We start from the raw sequence: 18,503 nt of genomic DNA on the forward strand, positions 1-18,503 counted from the left end.
TGTTATTGTTAATCAAACAGGTTAGCACAGATAATCAACCAGAAGTTAAATATCAGAATGTTTAAAAATTTAAAAAAAAAATCAGATGCAAATCAATGTATTCTTACAATGGATTTAACTTTAAAAACTTCATTCTTTCGAAATATGTTATACGCCTTACTGATTAAAAAAAAAGTATAGTCTTAACGAGAATATGGTCAAATGTGTCATGTTTCTTGAGGGAAAGTGAAAATGCATGATAATTTTTATTGAAATGCTTTGGTAATGTTTTTGGTGAAATTCACAAAACAAATATTGTTTTGGAATATGTGTTCAAACTTAGTAAATGTGGTAAAATTTGAATATTTTATCATGATATTATAGAGCATGACATAAAATCTATTTATACACTTAAATTTACTTTTCCATTTCGTATCTTGACTGAATGAGTGATAATGAGAAATTAACTTTTTTTTACTAAAAATGTCTTTACGTTACCGTAATTGCACCATAATTTTTTTATCCATGTAGAACTGAATTGTTCTAATTCTTACAAATACCGATTAAATTTTTATCTTTTGCAAAAAAAAATTATAAAAATTTGAACATCAAATAGCAATGTTAACAGTCTGATTAAACGTTCTCAAATCTTTAGTACATTTCCTTGAATACTGTGAACTTAAATATTTATTTATTTAATAACTATTCATGAATAACTATTATTTAAAATAGTCGATATATCCTTTTCTAAAGAAAAGTGTTTTCACATTTTTAAAAGAAATTATGAAATGCAACTAAGTTTAATGTCAAATGTTGATTAAATTTAAACAAAATTTAAAGAAATATAAATTTAAAAATGCTACAAAAATTTTTTTTAAATAATCCTGGAACAACATAGTTCCTATTAAAAATTCGTATCTCAAAATGTATTGCAAAATATTACCAAACAAAGATTCAAAACTCTTCATTTCTTTTAAAATTACATTTAGCATTTTGAATCTAAAAACTGGAAATTGCAATCGATCATCAGTAGAGTTACAAGTTTTTGTTGACAGTTTTGTTTCGCCGAATGAAAATAATCATTTTTATATTAGTGACATCAAGCATAAGTTTAATTACGCAGACAATAAGCACTTTAACGCAACATTTAAAGTGGCATTTTTGTAATTAATTAAATGGTGATTTGTAATAACTTAAACTGCTTACAGCTGTAACTAATCAATGTCCACAAGTTTCAAATAAAAATTTTTAAATAATGCTTGAAATTCAATACTTATACATGCATGTTTAAATGTGCAAATAAAGAACAATAATTGAAAATATCATTCAAAAAGTATTTTATTAAGTAATAATTAACAACGAGAGAAATACATTACAGTTTGCACCGCAGAAATAATACTTATGAAACTGATTTTAATATGATTAAGCTCATTTATGATTTAACACTCTTTTTAAGCAAAATTGTAAATTCATTTATTTTCCACAATGAATCATGACTTTTATGGCACCTCCAGCACCTGTATGTGCTGTTTCAAATGCTTTGATGCTTTCTTCAAGTGTAAAATGGTGCGTGATTAGAGGTTTCAAATTTACAGCACCACTGGAAACTAGTTCCAAGGCAGTGGGATAACAATTGACGTAGCGAAAGATTCCACGAATGTCAACTTCTCGAATAGTTGCTTCAATGATGGGGATTTTAATTTCAAGGGCTTTAAGTCCTATTAACATTAGTACACCACCAGGCTTTGTCACCTATAAGAAAATACATTTTACTAAAAATATAAATAAAAACTAAATGTGCGGTCATAGAACTTTAAAATAGTATATTTGTTTTTTAAAACCTTAATTAATGCTTTATTTTTGAAAGTTTTTCTAGTGCATGTCATTTATTTCAACTTAAAAAATTTTATTTCAATAAGTCTGTTTATGATTTAAAAAAAAAATTTCAGAGTGAAATTAGTTTCAGTAATCTAATAATTGATTTAATTTCTCAAAACACATTTCAAATTGGTTTAACTAACACTGACAAAACTTATGGTCTAAACTACCAGAAAATCGTAACAGTTACCGTTTCTAGTTCTATGGCAGAACCAAAAAGCTCGGACCATGGCATAAAAACCAATTATTCGGTTACATTTACTTTTCGATTTTGTATTTTTACTAAATGTGTGGTTATAGAAGGTTAAAATATTAAGAACCAGAATTTACGGTAAACAGTTACCATATGAACAGGAAAATTAACAAATTAATTGTTTAAATATCGTATATTTTAGTTTTTGTTTTGGTGTTTATTTTTTTACCGGTAATTCTTTCTCAGCGTAGTAACGAACAAAGCGAACATGGTTTGAATAGCAAACCATATATGCAATCCTCAAGGCATTCAAGTATAGCACACATAATCAAACGCAATTAAATAATTATAATCAAGCAATGAGACAGATAATCACAAGCATAACAGTATTCAAGGGTAAGAGTGCTTCAGTGAACAGGGAGGTGGTGCCCGCTAGTTTTAATTAATTTTGTTGTTTCTTTCCTTTTTTATTTGCATTGTTTATAATTGATATAAAGGAAGAAACCACATTCCTCCTTAAATCAGTACTAAACATAACTATGTAATTTATTAAAGTTTAATAAAATTTCACTATTTCTGAATTAATTGTCTTAGAAAGCTCACCTTCAAACCAAGTTTTACACTCGGTTCTGCACCGCTACATTCAAGGGTTATATCTGGTTGCCCACCAAACCTGGCAATCACTTCTTTCATAACGGCTTCGATTTCCATGTTCTTCACGCAAACAATACTTTTTACTCCAAGAGCTTGGGCAAAAGAAAGTCGGTTTTCAGATATATCTATCGAAGGAAACAAATATCGAATATTAGTTGATAATAGTTGGGATAAAATATTGTTAATTTCTTTCATTTATATTATTTGAATTAAAAAGAATATATGTAGTCTTCATGTCTTTTAAGTTTAATTTATTTTTATTATTAAATTTTTTTTAACTATGATTATTAATTATATTAATTAATTATATTAATTAATTATATTTATTAATTATCTTAGTTATGTTAATTTATTATGCTAATTTATTATGTTAATTAATTATATTCATTAATTATATTCATTAATTAAATCAGTTTATTATATTAATTATTTATAATGATTAATTAATAAATTGTAATGAATTATTATTTGTAATAATTAATTTATTCATTTATTATTATAATTAATAATTAATAATTAATTTATTCATTAATAATTATACTAATTATTTAAAACCATTAATATTATATTTTAATCATTTATATTACATTTTAATTATAAATATTAATTATATTAATTCTTTATAATCGTAAATTATAATTTATTAATTTATCTTAATATTGCTGTGTATGAAGAATAGCGATAATAATAAATACCGTAGCTTACTAAAAGAATATATTAGTAATATAAGATGCAGAAAAATACTAAATTTTACTCACCAGTGACACATATTTTTGAAACACCCATGGCTTTACATACTAGAATATTTAGTAAGCCTATCGGTCCTAAAAAGAATACAAATATTAAAATAAAAAAGATTACAAAATTTAATTCAGATAAAGTATAGAAGAAGATCACTTCTTGAAAAAAAAAATTTAAATTGAGAATAATACCTCGAATGAGGGCGGGGCGCTCTAGGGTACACGGTTGTACGCTATAGTGAGTTGGTATTCATTCCCCCTCAAATTAGAATTTTCAAATTAGAAATTAGAAAATTTAGCTACTATTATCTGCTTGTGAGGTTTGAAGTTTACATTTTAACTATTTTTCAATAAATCATAAAATATGGTCAATAATTTAGGATACACACTGTAAAATATAGTAAAAAAAGCTTAAAACAGTGAGATTTTTTAATCTAAGACAATTGGGCAATGAATTTTTGCAAAAAAAGGATGGTGAAAATTATTAAATAAGCTATTGAAATCTTTTCCTCATCTTACGGGATTGCAAAAAAATTTACTTCTCAAAAAAAAAAAAGCCTAAAACTAAACTGTAAAATTTATTAACGGTAATAACTTTTAATATGACACTCAAATAAAAATGCAATATAAAGACACATAAATAAGAACATTAAAGCAAGAGTTAAGTGAGTTTCAAAACAGCAACAGCAAACCATACAAAAATGAAGCAAGAGTTAAACAATTTTCGAAATCAACAGCAAATTGTACAAAATTAAGCACGAGTTAAACAATTTTCAAAATCAGCAACAGCAAATTGTACGAAAATAAAGCACGAGTTAAACAATTTTCAAAATCAACAACAGCAAATTGTTCAAAAATAAAGCAAGAGTTAAACAATTTTCAAAACAGCAACGGAAAAAAATTGTACAAACCAGTTCCGCATATGAGGACAGACTTGCCCGCAGTAACACCAGACCTTTTACAACCGTATAAGGCAACAGAAAGTGGTTCAATCATGGCACCTTCATCATAGCTTACATTGTCAGGAAGCCTTAAGATTAAGGCATTGTTAAAATAAATGTTTTCTTTTTTTTTATGCCAAAACTTTTAAAAAGCAAACAAGTTGTAATCTTCTAGTAAACTTTTTGTTTTCAAAAACCACTGTGTATCTGCAAAACTAATTAAAGGCCTAAAATGATCCCTCACAGCTTTTGCACAGTTTCAGAACAATTTCAAAATTTTGTAGTAATATGAAAAACATATACACATGCAAAATTTTCATTTTATTACAATAAATTTTTATTTTTTTAAGAATTTGCAGAATTTAAAGTGTCCAACATATCAACTAGTTTGGTCGCAGTTATCTAAATTTAACTTCGTTTTCCAGCATTTTTGTACTGAACTAATTTAAAATATGTTTTTTTGTTACTCTCCTTCCTGGGTAATTTTCGTTTAGTTCATCGCATATAATCACGCATCGCATATGCGCTAATGTTTCAAAAACAAAACAATATTTTTCCAAATTATAAAATACCCAAAAAAGTAAAGCTGTATTTATGTTTATATTCTTTAAATAAAGATACATATTTCTTAGTCAATGATAAATGCATATTTTTATTATGTTATTTTTATTTCAGGGTCACTAATCTAATTCAGTGATAGAATCCAGTCTAAATACACAAACTATGCATTCATTAAATACCATGATAAACTTTGATCTATATATCGGATATTCTCCTATTACTGCTCAATATTTACGTTAATCTAAGAAACTAAAATGAAATAGGCTAATTTGTTAGTTCAGACGATATGAAGTTACGAAATAAGACACAAAAATGCTCTTTTTTTCTCTATTGATATGCCCTTCTTTTTGACGGATTTGGAATATTTACGCTAAAAATGCAAATGGGGAAGCCACAATCTTGCAAAAGACGGCCCCAATAGAGGTAAGGGAGCAGTTAAAAGTTAATACGTTTTATCGCTCACTACACTTTTTGCGTATTTAGCTATCTCTGATCATCAGTTATATTTTTAAATTCTTATTCCTCAAGAACTAATCGATCAAATTTTGGGTTTTGTAATTTATACTCCCTAGATGAGATACTACGTAGATTTAAGAACAATAAATTTGCGAACCTTAAAATTTGTTTGCTCATCATTAAAATAAATATAGTTATTTTATGCAAAATATTACCCATATTCAGCAGACTATCCAAAACTACAAACAAAATCTACCGGTCTTAAGTCTTAAGGTCCTTTTCTAACGTCATGGCATTGAGGGGACTATTTCTTTTTTTGACGATCTGGGTTAGTTTGTATGTACTCGGAACTACAAACAAAACCTACCGGTCTTAAGTCTTAAAGTCCTTTTCTAACGTCATGGCATTGAGGGGACTATTTCTTTTTTTGACGTTCTGGGTTAGTTTGTATGTACTCGGAACTACGAACAAAACCTACCGGTCTTAAGTCTTAAGGTCCTTTTCTAACGTCATGGCATTGAGGGGACTATTTCTTTTTTTGACGTTCTGGGTTAGTTTGTATGTACTCGGAACTACAAACAAAACCTACCGGTCTTAAGTCTTAAGGTCCTTTTCTAACGTCATGGCATTGAGGGGACTATTTCTTTTTCTGACGTTCTGGGTTAGTTTGTATGTACTCGGAACTACAAACAAAACCTACCGGTCTTAAGTCTTAAGGTCCTTTTCTAATGTCATGGCATTGATGTGCCATTTTTTTCTTTCTTTTTGACTTTCCGGGTTAGTTTGTATATACTCGGAATACTCGGTTGTTCTGAATTTAATATTTGTGTCGTGTTTTTGCGAAAAAACGTGTTCTTCATATTTTAAAATATCAGATGAAGATATAAAAAAAAAGTACTTTGGGAATTTGTTCTATATTGATATGCAATTACTTGATCGTTGAGATGCGAATTTACGCAATTTAATTTACACCAGCAGAAATTTTTCTACTTGAATCTTCTACCGGAAATTTAAAAAAACCTCTACAAATACTGCTCCTGCAGGGGAGAACATGAACCGGGAATATGGTGAATACAAGCACGTTTTATAATCATATAAAAAAATTTATTCACTTCATCAGTTGTGATGATAGGACAAAATACGCAAAAACTGGGATTAACAGTTTGGAATGAAACAAGGAATGGAATGGAATTTTTATAGATTTCTTAACCGAACTGCTAACAGTTCGGTATTTCTTTTCAATTAGACGATTTTCTTCAGATTTCAGCTATCCCCCATTTTCGAGGGGTCAAGAATCTGTATCCGTTTCTTTAAAGAAATACATGTTTATTCAGTGACAGCACCTGTTTTTGGTGCTGATTTCTTAACCCAAAATATCGTTTGCCCTAACTAATTAGTTAATTTAAGATTCGGTACATGAATCATTAAAAGTGAGTCCTTTCATAGAAATTCGATGCTTAGAATGTCCGACCGTTTTGTTCTGTTTTCTTCGTTGTACATTTAAATCATTTTTTCATCTGAAAAGAATGACGACTTCAATAAAGGAAGTTTGCTCATATCGTTATATTAAAGTACAAAATACTTGTCATAGAAAATTTATTCACAAAGTAGCTTACTTGAAACAATAATCTGCATCGTGACAGTAATAACGGCACAGTGATCCATCGTATGGTGGTGTAGCACAAAATTTTATATCAGGACAAATGTTGTAACTTCCTTTCTTACAAAACTCACATTTTCCACAAGGTACACCTGGCTCAATAGCTACCCTGTCACCTAAATATGTAAAAAGCACACTAGCTTATCAAGAAGTCTCAAGACGAAACGAAGAAACTAAATAATTTTTATAAAAATGAATTAAGACAGTTTTTTCTTTATTTATTATTTGGAAAGTTCAAGTTTTATGTTTGTATTGATAAAAATAATCTAAGGCAAAAAGCAAAAATACTAAAGATAAAAATAAAAAAAATATATAATAGAAAATGAGAAATTATAAGATCTGTGACAAGTAAAAGTGAAAAAGAGTACCTACACATCTGAAAGAACTTAAAAAATAAAAATAACTTTTGATACGAAATGCTTAAGTCATTTAACCTAAAACAAGCAATTTTGGGCTAAAAAAATATTTCCCGGTATATTTTTTTTATTTATTTACTTATTAATTTACTAATCATAAAAATTTTATAACAGTCGAGCGAAAGAATCACTCATGTTAATCTAGATATAAAAATTATCATTAATTTATTTATTTTTACCACGTTTACATTAACTTGCCTTCGTGTATGTCTGTTCGGGTGGGATTTTGTAATCGATTTTAAACTAACTTCCCGTCTAGCTACAGACTTCAAATTTGGCACATAGTTCAGAAATGGATGACAATGCATGAACATGAAAAGAAAGAAGACATACGAAGTAAAATAAAATTAAAGAAAAATCAATATTTTCGCGATTGTCTTTTGTAGTTAATTCGATTATTTCAAATTAGTGTCACATATCAGTTGAAAAGTTTTGTGTACAGTGAGTGAAAAAAAATTGAGATTTTGGAAGTGAATACAAAAAAAATCAAAATAAAAAATAATATTTTTAAAAACCACGTTTTTGTAGTGGAGAATAATAATTAAAAAATAAAAAATTTGAAAAACGAAAAGCGTGGGGTGCATGAAATGCATAACAGTACATATACACATTTTTTTTACTCCTACACATGCACAGCCAAATGCACATACACATATACATCCACATACACATGCATATACACAAACATATTCCACATACACATTCAGACACAATTACAATTAGATACATATTCTAATGAGTACGCATACACACACTAATATTACTGTTATGTACTTCATGCGCCCCACGTTTTTCGTTTTTCAAATTTTTATTTTTTAATTATTATTCTCCACTACAAAAACGTGGTTTTTAAAAGTATTATTTTTTTATTTTGATTTTTTTCTTCTTATTATTAATCACGGACGATTACTTATAATTGTTAGGTTTGCTTACAGCGAGTAAATTAACGAAAAAAAAGAATAAGCGAATCAGTGAACCAGCTTGTGTATTAATACCTAAAAGTTTATAAGTGAATGTGAATTAGTTTTTAAATAAATAAAAAATATAAAAATCTGAATTTTTTGGCCGTCTTCAATCATAGTATCGTATGTTTTATTGACCTACTCTTTAATTACTTCAAAAAATGGTAAGGTATATATTATTTATATATATATATATATATATATATATATATATATATATATATATATATATACATATATTAGCTTGGGGTAGTGAGTTCGATCCTCCTGGGGATGGACCAAACAACTGGTGTGTATACGCAGCCTAAGTTCACTTTTTGATTATCGTGAAGTTTGGAGAGAAAGATTTCAATTCAAGCGCTATCCCCATCGTCTCACCAGGATCAAAATTACGTGGCGTTCCTAGCATGGACCATAAAATATAGAGCCTTAAAAATGGGGTAATGTGCTTGGCCTTGGTTGGGTGATGATAATGCAAGTTTTAAAGTCATGCGGTTGAGTTCACTTGTAGTCGGACTAATCATTGGAAATCTTCGCGACTTTTATTTCCGTTTAACGGAGCTACGGGTTACGAATTTCATGAAATCAATTTTAGTTTAACGTTTAGTTTAAAAGTCCTTTAGTTTTCTGTTTTAGGATCAAATTATAGCGGTAGAGGAGTTGTTTATAAATGTTACAATGAAGCTCCTGATATTTCATTTCACTTAATTTTCCCTCCCTTTAATCAGGAATTCAGAGATTAAGAATGACGAATTTAGAAACCTTAAAATAGTCTTAACTCTCAGTACTTTCATGATATCAGTACGTGATTCTTTATCATGAGTGCTTTGAAAAAACGACTTTGGTTAAAGATAAAGAGCGGATCGATAAAAGCTTTTGATATTTGAAAAAAATGAAGAGAGTATTCATTCAATCTTAATCTCTTTCATTTGAAGAACCAGATTTCAAAGTATTGATACACGTGAAAATGTCTTATCCCATTTGTCTCTAGAATAGACATTCTACTGAAAATAATAACAACAATAGTAGTCATGTAGAAGCTATTTATAGAAATTCTAATGAAGCAATCATTAAAGTTATAGAATAATTTGATAATTTTATTCAATTTTCACAATACTGTGTTATAATTTCCCAGCCATTCTAAATAATAGCTAACACAATGCTGGAGAGATGAGGTAGCGAGTTCGATCTTGATTATTGGCCTAATTACTGCTGATGATAAACAATGTGTTAGACTGTTAAATTATTAGTAATAAATTCTAAATTTTGTAATCATTTCGTAAAAACACTAAAATAATTTAGTATTGCAACCATATTACTAGCTTCAAAAAATTTTTACATAGTTAAATTTTTTTACAAGTCATTGAAACGCATTACATTTATAATAGTTTATAACTTTAAATAAAATTTTGATTCTAAAGACTTTATTTATATTTTATTATAAAGATTTATTATTGGATACATTAAATAATGTAAGTAATTTTAGAATGTCAAAATGAGCACTTCTGGAATTTACATTTAAGTTAAAAACTTAATCTAACTAAATAGAAGGAACCTTATTTTATAAATTTAAACTTAGTGCAACTAATATACTTCTTTAAAAATTTAAGTATAAGTTGAAAGAAAACTTTTAATTAAATAGAAAGCATACCTTCTTTTAAGTGATGCACATTTTTACCAATTTTTACAACTTTGCCACTTGATTCATGACCAACGATCATAGGTTCTTTAACAATAAAATCGCCTATTCGACCATTTTTCCAATAGTGAATATCAGATCCACAGATTCCAACACTTTGAATTTCAAGTAAGACCTCTAAAGAAGAACATAAATATTTAAATTTTATTAATAATTAAAGAAATAAATATATCTTTTTGAATACATAGTTGAAACTTTTTGTTCTACATACCAGGTGATTGCAAAAGTTCTTAGTTGACGTGGAATCAATATGAAATAATGTTTATGCTTTTTATTACAATCCTCATTTTATTAACCCTTCCATTATAATGACAGACGCATTAAATGCCGTTTTGTGTTTTATAGACTCAATGTTATTTAAATCTCCATTAGAACGACTGCCCTAAATCTTTCATTCCAATATACCGACCAAAAGTTACGCTATAAAAAATTCGAGAGCAAATAATGGTAAAATGTACCCGCTCCCAAAGTGCCAGTCCTTTTTACCATAAAATCTTACATGCCATAATTTTAAAAAATTGCATCGCAATATTTGAGAAAAAGATTTTGCTGAGTTATACTTGTTAGTGTAAATGAAAACAATAACTGAAGAAAGAGATTTAACTTTGAACTGTACAAGATTTTTAAACAACGTATTATTATTAAATACATAAAAATAAGGAGAATGAATTGGATAGCCCATGTGATTCGAATGAGTGATGACAATACAATAAAAAAGATACTGCTTTTTTACGCACTGGAACAAGAAAGCAGGGAAGGCTGCGGTTGAGATGGGCTGATTCGATGGAGTCTGATTTTCTTGCAAATTAGTGAAAAGAATTGGTGATCAAAGATAAATCAGAAGTCATTCTGGAGAAATCTTCAGAGGAAGGCATTGGCCCACATTGGACTGTCTGGCCGGCTAAGATGTAGATACCATAATTTTTACAACAATATTTATTACAAAATACTGAATCACTGTAGTTTAATAATTATTACTATGAAATATACAGGATAAAATTTTACGATAAAAATAGATTTTTGTGTTAAAAACTTTTTACGGGAGATGCTGTCAGCGCTTCAGGTACTTTTTACCACAGTTTGATCTGAAAATTTTTACATAGTCATTTGACACTGAAAAAAGTCTTAAAGAAATTATTTAAACCTTTATTTCTTTTGATGTTACCCCTAAATAAATTTAAAACGCCTTGAATTCTCCTTTAATAAAAGAAGAATGGCATGACTTCCTAGACTCTCTCTTAAATTGATTATTTCGCATTGATAATTGAAGAATGTATGGAGTACCCTAACCACTCAATTATTGGTTAAAAGGATGCATTCTCAACCTATGTAACATTCTTTGCAAGGCATACCATAAATGAATAAATCATATTTTTCTTGCTTGATAATTGTATTTATTCTTTTTGTGAAATATTTATCCCCTTTTGGGGCCTATTTTCGAATTAAAAGTAGTGGTTTTCGCAGTTATCTTAACGTATGTTATTTATCGAAAAATGGCAGCCAGAACCAGCTTATTATATTAAGCGAATTTTATAATTAGAAAGTATTATTTTAAATGTTACTTTTAAGTATACATTAACATAGAAAATAAAGTTGCAATGTTTAATTTTTTTCTACTATTATCCAAATTATGATTAAAGTAAAACAATGCTTTATTAAAATTAATTTTCTGAAGCGTGATTTAAGAATTACGGTATTTTTGTGCACTCAGGATCAAATGACCTCTCGTTCTAATGTCCGTTTTGTCTCGGTTCACATGTATCGTTCTATCGAGCATCGATTATTAAGCAAAAAAAGAAAAAATTCATTCATCAATAATATGCTGCTCATCATTTTCCATTATTGTCTGTCAACATTTTACACAATTTTAAATTCGTTTTTGAATAGAGAATACGTGGTTTACTTGAAAGAAAGCCTAAAGAGGGATTTAAATTTCGAAGCTAAAGTTTTTTCTTTTTTTTTCAAAATATACTGTCGTTAATTAAATGTAGGAAAATCTGAATTACAAATGGCGCATGCAAAAAAATTTACTTTCTAGTGTCCTAAAGTTTCGAAATGCCTTTTGAGTGACAACTGGTGAAAAATGATGCCTTTTAGAAAATATACCATAATTATTTGGATTAATGCAATATTTCTATTCATTTCTCTACAATCTTATGTACAAATAAGCATTTTTTTCATAAATCAGATCGGGTTCCAACTATTACTTTCACCTGATAATTTTAGGCAGTTGAAAGCTCAACATACACAAATTTTTGCACTTACTCAAAGGAAAAAAAAAAGAATTAGCACATTATATTTTAAAATTTCATAGAAATTTAACATTATTAATTGAAGATATTTCTATAAATGTGCATAGCCCGAATTTTCTTAATCTCACACTGAGAAAAAAAGTATTGTCAAAACTACCACATTATGGTAAAATTTACCGTATGTCTGACTCCATAGGAACCCCAAAAAGCTCTGTAGTTTTAACAGAAGCATTTTGGTTATTATTTTGATAAAATTATGAATAATATATGGTTTTATAGTATTTGATAAAATTTGATAAATGTGGTAAAATTTGGTAATTTTATCATGATACATTTGAACATGGCATAAAACCCATTTACTTTTCAGTTTCATAATTTTTACTAATTGTGTGGAAGTAAGAACACTTATCTAAAAAGCAGAATTTCAGGTAAACAATTACAATATGAACAGAAAAGTTACCAAATGAATGATTTATTTTGGTTTTATTAACCAGAACATGGTTTTCTTTTTTAACAAAAATGTCATTACTCCTAACAGAGCGTCATTTTTACCAGAAATTTTATCTCCGTGCAGGAACTTCTCTTTACAGACTTTTTATTCGAAAAGAGAAGGCAGATCCTATTTGCACCATTTGTTTTAGCTTTGCCTTTTTAGGAGAATGCATAAAATAAACTGAAATAGTAACAATAATTGAAAAAATTTTCAATTCAATTGAAGAATTTTGTACTTCTATTCCATTTTTATAAGTTGCATTTTTTTTTATTCAATTAAAGTCTGCCTCCAGTGAAAGTTTTCAGTGAAAAGTGCAAAATCAATTATGGAAGTCAGCAGTCGAATATGAAAGATTTTTTCAGTTCTTTAATTTCTGTATTTTGTTTTTTTAAAACTGTTCTAAAATTGTGACAGAAATATCTCTGGAAATATCTTCAGTTTAATTGAACCATTTATAAAATTTTAATTTCTTTGACAGTTTATAAATGACTACACGTATCAAGTATTCGAATGATTATGTATAGATTTTTTTTTCGAAACAGATTCAAAAGTTTTATTATTATTATTATTATTATTATTATTATTATTATTATTATTATTATTATTATTATTATTATTATTATTATTATTATTATTATTATTATTATTATTATTATTATTATTATTATTATTATTATTATTATTATTATTATTATTATTATTATTATTATTATTATTATTATTATTATTATTATTATTATTATTATTATTATTATTATTATTATTATTATTATTATTATTATTATTATTATTATTATTATTATTATTATTATTATTATTATTATTATTATTATTATTATTATTATTATTATTATTATTATTATTATTATTATTATTATTATTATTATTATTATTATTATTTATCTTTGCAAATTAAAAAAGATAAGTGTTAATTAGTGTTGGAATTTATCGACGAATTTACTTAAATTCATAAATATTTTAGTTGATACAATAGTAGGAATACATAATTTTATATAATTCAAGAATTTGGTAAAATACAGTCGATTATGAACTTTTTACTTATAATACTAGTATATGAAAAAATTGTGAAATACTATGCAAGGTAGGGCAAAGATTATTACTTTTCGCAAGTTATATTTTACTTAAAAAGGTGCTCAATTAAATTATTAATTGTATTTAATTGTGTGATATCGGAACAATAAATTTCGGAAATTACATACCATTTGGTTGAGGTTTAGGAACTTTTCTATTTTCCTAAAATTCAAATAATAATGTGGTAAAGTATAAAATAGAATAACTCATTTATAAACAAAACTCATTTATACTCAACTCATTTATAAAAAAAAGTTATAATTAAGATTTTTTGGAAAAGAAAAGAACGAATTTAAATAGTAAAAAAATATCTTAAGGAAAATGTTAGTTTGCTGAAAACCTGCAATGCGGTTTTTTTTTCTTCATAAAAATAAACATGAATTTACTATAATGCTTTCATTAAGAATATTTAAAGAATTCAGTTAAGTACATCTTAGACTTTTAACTTGATTGTTATAAAGGTTTATTAACAGTTAAATTCTCACAATTTGTGTAAAACTTTGTGCAAATAGATTTAAAATAAAATACAACAACAGTCTTATTTTATAAATGATGATTCACCATTCTGCTATTAACGTAAGTTAATTTAGTCATTCTTATTGAATTTTCAACAAAATACAACTGCAAAGGGTTAAAAAGTTTGAATCGTAAACGTAAGGCAAATCGTATAATGAGAAAAGACTTAAATTGAGCGTGTAATAACTTATATATTATTAATAAATAAATAAAATATAATATTAATAAATAAATAAAATATAATATTAATAAATAAATAAAATATAATATTAATAAATAAATAAAATATAATATTAATAAATAAATAAAATATAATATTAATAAATAAATAAAATATAATATTAGTAAATAAATAAAATATTTGTTCTTATTTAAAATATTTAAAAATTAAGCGAATGTATAAGAGCAATATATAAAAATACTTACCAAACGCAAATCGTCAATTTTGTTTAAAACAGCACACAAATTATCCTGAATCATTTTTTATAATACTCACTTACAGAATGCCGAAAACTTTAAAAGTGTCACTACAAATAAAGTGTAACGCACTATGAATCGACCGAATATCATCTGCTGACTAGAACTTTAAATGGAGACAGCTCTTTGTAAAAATACAATCTTAAGAGGGTTATGTCGAAAATGTTAAAATTTCTCAATTTGGAGCCAAGCTTTCGGAGATAAGCCAATCAGGTACGAAAGCAGATGATCTAGAAGACACTGAACAACCTGTCTTTCCTTACCTCACCTGTTGACGTCAAAATCTGCTGACGTAATTTGTTTATTCCCAACCCAGTGAATTTAATTTGTCATGTGGATGTATCATAAACGGAATGGAACAATAATAATTTATGAAAAATGTCGGACAACTTTAGTTAAAAGTTATGCATGCAGCTTCAATGTTCGTTTGTTAATAAAGGAAAACGATTTTATTTGATGTACGTAGTTCTTTATCTAAGTAAAAAATATTTTTTAAGGGTTCCTTTCATATCTTTCTTTTTTCTGAGTGCCAAGTGTCTTTTGGTGAAGAATTCCAGATGAATAAAATCATTTTATAATCTTCATAAAAGTAAGTCAGAATAATATAAAATTTGTCTTGAGTTTTTAAAACTGGAAAATAATTTTGTTTCGAATTTTCAAAACTACTGATAATGTCTTGATTAAAATTCTTATTTCTTATTTAAATATTAAAAGCTTGAAAAGGTTCACTAAACAATATTTTTATGAATGCTTTCACATTAAAAATCCTTCTTTTTTTTAAAAAAAATCGCTATGATAAACGACTTTTTTATCGCAAAAAAATAGTTTCACAATAAAAATCACACAATAATTTCATTAAAAAATTTCATTTTTTAATGAAATTATTATACAAAAGCTGAACTTAATCTAAAAAATCCGTGAGCAGAAAGTATTTTTTTATACATTTATTGCTTTAAAATTTTAGGATGTATAAATATTCAAAAAACACTATTTTTAATAATTATAAAAACAAGTTAAAAAAGAAAGAAAGAAAATTTACTTTGTTTTCTTTCTAAACCCACACTCATGAACACAGATTATCATAAATTAAGGAAAAACTACAAAAATGACTGCAACTCAAAAAGTTGCTCACGGAATTTAATGAAATTGGCTCATATTATTCACATTTTTTCCAACTGTGTTTTTGTAGACGTTGTTTTACCTTCCGGTAGAAGATTCAGGCGCCGACTGGCCTGTGTAGGGGACAGGGAACGGTCCTTGCATCAGAAAGGTCCTGGGTTCGAATCCCGGGCAAGGCATGGATGTTTCTTTCTCTCTCTGTGTGTTCTATGTCCTTTCTCCTTTGTGTGTGAATGTGACCCGCCCTTTAAACGGGTTGTGGTTGTGTGAATGGCGTGGCAGAAGTCGAATTCCTGGTCATAGATTGCGCCACTGAAAAAAGGGAACAATCGCACCCCCACTGCCTAAACAGGTATACGACAAAAAGAAAAAGAAAAAAATTCAGGTAGAAGAATTTTTGCTGGTGTAAACTAAACCGCAGTCTTCCGCTACTCAACTATCAGGCATATCAATATAGGATAACTTCCCAAATTACTTTTCTCATATCCTCATCTGATATTTCAAATTATGAAGAACACATTTTTTCGCAAATGCAAGATGCAGAAATTTAATTCAGTGCAACTGAGTATTCCAAGTATATACAAACAAACCCGGAACGTCAAAAAGGAGGAAAAAAATAGCACATCAATGCTATGACGTCAGAAGAGGACCTCAAAACTTCAGATAGGGTCCCAAGTAACACCTAATATTAGATAATATCAAAAAATAGGTAAAATCTAACGCTATCTTGCTCAACTTCTAATATTAGAAAGATACAAGAGGTCGCTGTTTGCTCTGCTTTATATAATATTAGATTCTATGCAAACTAATATTATCTAGCGCTCGCCGTAATATTATTTTGAATTAGTTTTGATCTTGCGTTGCTTTTTATTTTTGGAGTAATCAAGAGGAAGATTTGGATGGTAGTAGAATAATTCGGAAAGATAATTTTACTTAATTTTCTGTATTGCTGTGAGGTAGTAAAACGCAGAACAATAGTTTTAATTCATTCCATGAATTGTTTAATTAACAATACAGAAATACTAAATAAAATTATTTTAGCGAACTCAGCTACCATCCATTTTCCTCCCTCTTACTCCAAAGTATATCTTATGTTCAGCTGATTTTTTTTAACATTTCAAATTTATGTAAGAAATAATACTATACCACAACTTTTATTAATATTTTTTTCTTTCTTCATACATTGGGTTTTCTGACAAATTTTATATCATTAATAATTTTCAAGTCTCTAATTTTGAAATGTACTCTTAATTTTTTTAGAAATGAGCTTATTTTATCAAAATGAATTTGCCAGTTTGTAATGTAAAACATATTTAATAAAATATGTAACTTAAGCCATGTGTAATTTCATGATTATCATTAATTATTTATATTCTGAAATTGTAAATTAAGAAAACCACACTACATAATTGCAAAGTTAAATTTACATTTGAATTGAGTTGAAATTTAACTTGTTTTTTTTTCTTTAAAAGTATAACTACGTCATTCATTTCCAAAAATATTAAAATAAAATTACATCTCGAATTTTTAAATTGTTATTTTTTGTAATAATTGAAGCAATAAAGAAAATTTAAAAATATTCAAATTACTCACTTGCATACAGTTTTTCTCTGAAATTAAATGGAAAAATACTTACGTGACTTTATCCTTCAAGAGTCTAAAATTTTACTCAGAAAATCCAAAGACTCCTGCAGAAATGTTTTCAGCAAGAGTAAAACAAAAAAAAGCCCATATGAAGTTTAATTAAAAAAATTTGCCAATAATTTTTTGTAATTTAAAAATAATTTTATATTGACACATCAAAAATATTTAACGATTCAATAATTAGTTAAAGATGCTATGTAGTTTTATTTACTTAAAATTTAGATAACATTTAAATCTCGAAACCAAAAAAAAGTAGCAAATATTATATTTTATCAGAGTTAAATTTGCACAAACATTTAATTGCATACAAGAATGAGACAAAATAACATAATTTTTTACTATAAGCTGTATTTTGTATCGATCCAAGCTTGACTACCATCAGTTATTTTCTGATTACCTCGCCATCACGAAATTTTTGTTTAAAATCAATCAGTTCCATTGTTTGTATTTCGCTGATAAGAGTTTACGCATTGCAAACATAGTAAAAACAAACGTGACATTACAGGTAAGCGTCCTGAATGGGACTTTCTAAAAAAAGAAGATGCAATTGCACGTGTTTTCACAAAGAATATACAAAACCCTTCAGATGAAAGCTTAAGCAATATTCTTTTCTAAATTGATTATAAATTTTTATCATAATGTAAATGTTATTCAGCTGTACGTCGAAAGTACTTTTTTATGATTATAATTATTTTACGATTGTAATTATTTTACAGTTATATTGCTTTAAACATGATAAAAATAAAAAAGCATAAACTATTTGTCTCAAAT

General features: G+C 27.1%; 1 protein-coding gene across 3 annotated transcripts; it reads right to left on the minus strand.

Annotated features, from left to right (window-relative positions):
• Positions 1 to 1,292: 1,292 nt before the first annotated feature.
• On the minus strand, positions 1,293 to 18,134 carry LOC107436390 (sorbitol dehydrogenase). Of its 3 annotated transcripts, XM_087153036.1 has the most exons (8): positions 14,919 to 15,209; positions 14,105 to 14,138; positions 10,092 to 10,256; positions 7,019 to 7,178; positions 4,356 to 4,474; positions 3,463 to 3,528; positions 2,654 to 2,829; positions 1,293 to 1,731 (listed from the first exon to the last, which is right to left on the minus strand). In XM_087153036.1, exons 1-8 carry the CDS (start codon positions 14,970 to 14,972, stop codon positions 1,453 to 1,455), a joined length of 1,053 nt encoding a protein of 350 aa, XP_087009162.1. In that variant the 5' UTR covers positions 14,973 to 15,209; the 3' UTR covers positions 1,293 to 1,452. The 3 variants fall into 3 exon arrangements, with proteins under 3 accessions (XP_087009162.1, XP_042899685.2, XP_087009163.1); XM_043043751.3 differs by lacking the exons at positions 14,105 to 14,138; positions 14,919 to 15,209 and adding an exon at positions 18,072 to 18,134; XM_087153037.1 differs by lacking the exon at positions 14,105 to 14,138 and having other exon boundaries at positions 14,919 to 15,201.
• Positions 18,135 to 18,503: the final 369 nt, after the last annotated feature.

This window comes from Parasteatoda tepidariorum, chromosome 10, assembly GCF_982258835.1.
Source record: "Parasteatoda tepidariorum strain Cologne lab strain chromosome 10, Ptep-v5.0, whole genome shotgun sequence".
NCBI lineage: Eukaryota > Metazoa > Arthropoda > Arachnida > Araneae > Theridiidae > Parasteatoda > Parasteatoda tepidariorum.